General features: G+C 39.8%; 1 protein-coding gene across 1 annotated transcript in view; it reads left to right on the top strand.

Moving 5' to 3' along the window:
* Ube2v2 (ubiquitin conjugating enzyme E2 V2) overlaps nt 1–6,000 on the top strand; it is a 30,281-nt gene that overhangs the window by 11,765 nt on the left and 12,516 nt on the right. Inside the window, exon 2 of the mRNA XM_050125160.1 lies at nt 3,818–3,966. Within this exon, the coding sequence (XP_049981117.1) occupies nt 3,818–3,966 (149 nt within the window). The remainder of the gene's footprint in view (nt 1–3,817; nt 3,967–6,000) is intronic.

The following is a 6,000-nucleotide window of genomic DNA, read 5'->3' as shown; positions in this document are numbered from 1 at the left end:
CCAATCCAAAGAGCAGTCATGGCTCCCTGCCCTGTGGAAAGTCCAAGGTCCTCCCCCCTCCGTCCACGTCCAGGAAGGTGAACATCCAAACTGGCCAGGCTCCCACCAAGCTGGAACATGAAGTAGGATCAGAACCCCTTGCCATCGACCCTGGCCTCCCATTTCTCTCCCACTCCCCCCAGTCCTCTCCTTCTCCCCCTACTCCTCTCCCCCTCCCTCTCCAATCCAAAGAGCAGTCATGGCTCCCTGCCCTGTGGAAAGTCCAAGGTCCTCCCCCCTCCGTCCACGTCCAGGAAGGTGAACATCCAAACTGGCCAGGCTCCCACCAAGCTGGAACATGAAGTAGGATCAGAACCCCTTGCCATCGACCCTGGCCTCTCATCAGTCCTCATTGTTCCCCATAAGGCTAGGGTCATCCTTTCCTAAGCCATTACTCTGCCCATTCCTCCCGGTCAATGTGTTTGTTCGTCCTCCTTTTTGGTGTGGGTGTTGTCTTTGGAGCCTGTGTAGATTTGTCTTTTGGTAAGTGCTTTATCACCTAGCTTGCCCTTTGTTTTCTGATTGATGACCTTGTGCTTTTATATGGTTACCACGGGACAGAGTGGCAGGAGTCTGATTTCACCTTAAGACTTGAAGTTTAACTTCACATTAAACAAGCATTGTAGCTAGTAATCGGGGATGTTGCAGACCATCTACTCTGTGGAGATACTGTGATTTGCCTAGGTCTTTCAGTGTAGTGACTGATGTTACTGAAAAGTACAGATGATGCACAGATTGATACACTTTGATTTGTACTAGTATCAGCTACCCAAGTTACCAGCTGCTGTTTATTAAATAGTACCGACACGAGGTAATTTCCCCAGAGGAAATGCTTGCTAGTGAAGTCTGACTTTTTTGAAGGGTTTACCTCATACACAGTGGTTTGAAGGAATAGCTGTTTATTTTGTTTTATTCAGTATTACTCAGGAGAGCAATTGTAACCAGTTAGTAGTCTTTGTCAGAAGACCACACATCTAACTTGTAAAGTATGTGCCATTCCTAATTTTACTGAGATTATAACTAGAAGAGATGATGGAGTGTTGTTACTTGTCTGTACCCCTCTTTATTCTCAGGAAAGCACCCCTTCATAGTTCTTCGGTAAACATGGTTAGCTGCTTTACTGGCATGCTCTCCCTTGAGCTTGTCTGTTTCCTGGCACCACCTGTAGCATGTACAGATAGATAACTTGGTGCTTTGTGCTTGCACGAGCCCATTAACCTAGTGTTGTCATTGGGTCTTAAGATCTTAGGGAGAGGCATTTTGTCCCTGAATGCTCAGTCTCAGCAGCACTATTGAGAGAGTAAGAGCATTTGCTGTAAGCTCAGCACATTTTACACTGGGTTATTGTGGTGTCATCATTTCCGGTGGTGTTGGCTCTGTGCCAGTGACTTAAGAACGAGAAAATACAAGTACAGTTTTACCTGTTTTTTTTTGCAGCATTTAATTTACCATTCAGAAATGATAGAATCTAAAGGTATGTTATGCCTGAATTCATTAACATAATCGAGGCTTATTTCCTCTTTACCTAGTGGTATTGATATGTAGCATATAGATTTGTGAATGAGTAATCCATGTAGTTTTAGAGTGGTTTGGGGAGAGATGGTCAGAGTCTTTGTGATCATCACACAAAGAGTGTGATTAATAATTGTATGATTAATTTTCCTGTCTGTATAGTAACACATGGCCCATACCGTGCTTTCAGAAACTTAGAAGTCATCTAAATTGGAGGCCCTTTGACTTGTGGTTCAGACTATAGTTCAAATGCATCAAATGTTCAAAGTTTGATTTAAATTTTGTCTTTTTCATTTTGTCTAGTTAGTTCTAGGCCGTATTTTAGCATCTGGCTCATGTCTTACAGTTCAATTGTGCTTTATATCATGGACGCTTATGTGGTTGATGCCATCTTAGATTTATAAGGAGGTAGTTATAAATCTATTGAGTCACTCTTTGGGGTGAATGTGTTAGATTTAAAATACTTTATTCTTCAAAAATGCTTCTCTTCTAATCTGTGAATGAAACATGTCAATCTAAAATAGTGAGTTCCAGGCTAGCCAGAGCTACATAGTGAAACTCAGTTTTAAAACAAAGGAAAACACAAGAGAAATAAGTATATTTTAAATGCTAGCTATGTTTTTGAAATATTTATTTTGGAAATGAAAGTTAAATTGCTGTTCTAGTGACTTCATTTTAGCAAGATACACATTTTTCTTTTCTACCCCCATCCTTCTCCTGAGACAGGGTTTCTCCGTGTAGCCTTGGCTATCCTGGAACTCGCTCTGTGCACCAGGTTGGCCTCAAACTCAGAGATCCACCTATCTCTGCCACCCAATTGCTGGGATTAAAGGTGTTTGCCAACACCACCAGGCTAGCGGGAATGTCGTATCTGTTTTTTTTCCTCTGTGAATTAAAAATTTACCATTATATGGGCATTTGTATAAATTGTGTCTAATGATGGCTGCAATTTAATTGCAAAGTTTTTGTTTTCCAAAGCTTTATAGAGATGGGAGCATAGCTCAGTGGTAGTGTGTTTGTGTGGGGTGCTTGAGGCCCTAGGTAGTTCAGTAATGGAGATTATCTGGCAGATGTAGGGCTCCTTTGATCAGGTACAGGAGCCCTAACTCCTGGGACCAGTGGGGGCCATGGGTGGTGGTTTACCTCAGTATTCTAGAAAACCTTAACCCTTTGTTGCATTTTCTAGGATTGAATGAAATTCTCATAAAAAGTTATTAGAGCTTGTATATTCATATTTATCATTTGTTAATGGAACTGTCTGGTTTTGCCCATCAATTTTATGTCAGCGTCCTTGACTAAGAACCTCAGCTAGGGGAAAAGGATCATTTTATGATAGTTTCTTCATAATTGATATATGCCAGTATAAAATTGATTGAGTAGAAATTTATATACATGTTCAGTACTGCTATAATGTTTGACACAATGCTTTTAGTGACATTTTCATTAAAAATAGTTTTTTCATGTTGTATATTTTGATCCTATTTCTTCTCCCCAAACTCTTTATATTCTCTCAACTGCCACCTGTTAATCATATTTTGTCTGTCGGTCTGTCTATGTGTGTGTCTCATAAAACAAAAACCAAATTGAAAATCAAATAAAAAAGTCAATAAGGTAAAAAATAACAAAAGAAAACAAAAAGCCTATGTACACACAAATCTGGAGTCTGTTTTGTGTTGGCCTTCTGCTCCTGGACATGGTACTTTCCCGGAGTGTGGTTGATATAGTGACCATCTAGTGATATTACATTAGAAAAAAACTGACACATAGGAACTCACAGAGACCACTGCAGCACATACGTGACCTGTCCAGGTTCAAACCAGACAAAATTTCAGCACCAAAAAAGGGAAGTGGATACAAAGTCCCACTTAACCAAAAAGCTATTTGCAATTGATACCAACTGTCCTTTTCATTTTAAGGGATTATTAGGCCAGATATTTCCTGAGGCCCAATACTTTTTTGAGGGAAGCTTGCCTTTGGGTGTAATATTATTTGAAATCTAATCTACAAAAGGCTTAATTATGCATCTCTTGCTGGGTGGTGGTGGTGGCAGTGCACACCTTTAATCTCAGCATTTGGGAGGCAGAGGCAAGCTCACTGATTTCAAGGCCAGTCTGGTCTAACAGGTGAGTTCCAGGACAGCCAAGGCTGTGGAGAGAAACCCTATCTCGGCCCCTCCTCCCCATACCAAAAACCTGAACAAAACAACAAAACCTTCTATCTTAATAATTATGAGCGTTTACGTTGACACTGACATTCTTTTGTATAGGAGTTAAAGTTCCTCGGAATTTTCGCTTGTTGGAAGAACTTGAAGAAGGACAGAAAGGAGTAGGTGATGGTACGGTTAGCTGGGGCCTTGAAGATGATGAAGACATGACACTTACAAGGTGGACAGGCATGATTATTGGGCCACCAAGGGTCAGTGCTATATTATACATATTTATTGTTTATTTTGAGTGAATGTTTAATTTTATTGGTAATAAAAGACAATTGTGATAACTTTTGACAGGAAGAATTCCTGCATCTTAGTATGTTTTATGAGTATTTATTTATTGATACCTCTTGTTTGAAGGGTATAAGCTTGGAGAACTGGGATTGAGGAGGAGTGGCATGGTTGTTGCCCCCAAAGTGTTTGTGTTTTAGTAGAGAAGAAAACAAATAAACAAACAAAAAACCAGTCCAAGTGTTAGATTTTAATATGGCTGAGCAAGTTCATCATGTTTCTTCTACTGGAATAAATTGAGGAAGGAAATTGCCTTTGGAATGGGCTATAAAGGACTGATTGGTAGGATTTTTGAAGGTTGAGACCTGTGGGGATAAAGGACATTCTGTGTCAGAGAAGGAAGTGGAGAGGATTTGGAAGAGTGTCACATGTTGCCTGCTCTCTTATGTGACTGAAGATCTCTAGATTGGCTTGCAGTGATTACATATTGCTTCTGCCCTCTTTCACAGTCCTGAGTGGGATATTAGAGGTCTAAATACCATAATTTACAAGATATAGCAGCAAATTTAAGACTCTGGAGGTAATAGTTCAGTGGTAGAACATATGAAGTTAGAATGCATACCACGTGTGGTTTTCAGCAGCAATAAAACAAAATAGCTAGGATTTTTTTTTTTTTTTTGAGTTAGGGTTTCTCTGTGTAGCCTGGTTGCCTGGCACTCACTCTGTAGACCAGACTGGCTTCAAACTCAGAGATCCACCTGCCTCTGCCTCTCAAGTGCTGGGATTAAAGGTATGCACCAAAATTGCCTGGCTAAGATTCGTAAATATTTTCTAGTACTGTTATTGATCTCTTGTGTATTTGTTCTTCAGTCTTTCTCAGAATTGTCTGAAGTATTTTTACATAGTTTTTTCCTAGATGGATATACTTTTTTCTATAGTGCATTCTTTAGTTAGTAGTCTTATTCAGTGTGTTCAACACAAATTTGAAAGATTTATTTGTTTGCTTGTTTATTGTGATACTGGGATTGAACCTAAGGCATCACCCATGCTGGATATGTTTGCTACCACTGAGCTGTGTCCCCAGACTTTTTTGCTTTTATTCAAAGACCCAATCTCATCATCCTCCAGGCTGACTGTGAATTCAGTCTGTGGACCAGGTAGACTTTGTACTTTAATCCTGCTAGTTCAGCCTTCTGAGTAGTTTAGGATCATGACCTCTTCCATGAGGACCGATTTTTTTTTTCTCTCTTACCGTCTGTTGGAAGAATTTGACCTGTTCTCTTTAGATAGAATTTAGATTTTTTTCCTGTTTATTAAAAAATGTAATTAGCAATGTTAGATGAGTGTGTTCTGTGGCATTTGCTGGTGTTCCTTTGCAGTCCTTTTATACCAAGTCTGTTAAGAATACATAGTGTGCAGATTTCATGTGCACTCCTGAGAGCCTCCTTCTGACTTCTCTGATTCTTCCATAAGATATTTGAGAAAGGAAATAGAAGGTTGGTGGTTAAAAGACTTTATAACTTGGTATTTGTGATGAAAACTGATTTTTTTTCACTGTCTGTAAACATTATTATGTTAGTCTAGCTAAAAGAAAATTAAAAGCAAGTAGTTTTAACATTCTGGCTTAGACTGGTTTGAAGATTTAAGTCAAAACTTGGTAAAATATAAGTTTGAAATTGTTTAGATTGTTTTTTCTCCAGCCACTACCCTCAGTAGACTTTGTATCTGAAGAATGTGTTGGGCCTGTGTCTTGCATACAGACTCTTAGCATAGTTTCCTGATAGGGAGGAAATGCTGTAGCTCCTACGTTATTTCTCTCCATTTGGTCTCCAGTGGGATTCCCAAGCTACTTGGTTTTTCTGGTGTAAAGGCTGTTTGTGTTGCTCCTGTCTCTTAGCTCACCGAGACACAGACAGTAGGCCATGGGCCTTCTCTGTTGGGTCATTGCATTGGAGTTGTGTGTGTGTGTAATAAGGCTTATGACTGAGGTGTGTCATAAAATGGAATCT

Source organism: Alexandromys fortis, unplaced genomic scaffold (assembly GCF_014885135.2).
Source record: "Alexandromys fortis isolate MF-2015 unplaced genomic scaffold, M_Fortis_MF-2015_v1.1 scaffold_239, whole genome shotgun sequence".
Taxonomy (NCBI): Eukaryota; Metazoa; Chordata; class Mammalia; order Rodentia; family Cricetidae; genus Alexandromys; species Alexandromys fortis.
Note: the sequence above shows the minus strand (reverse complement) of the source record. Positions and strands in the feature narration are given on the sequence as shown.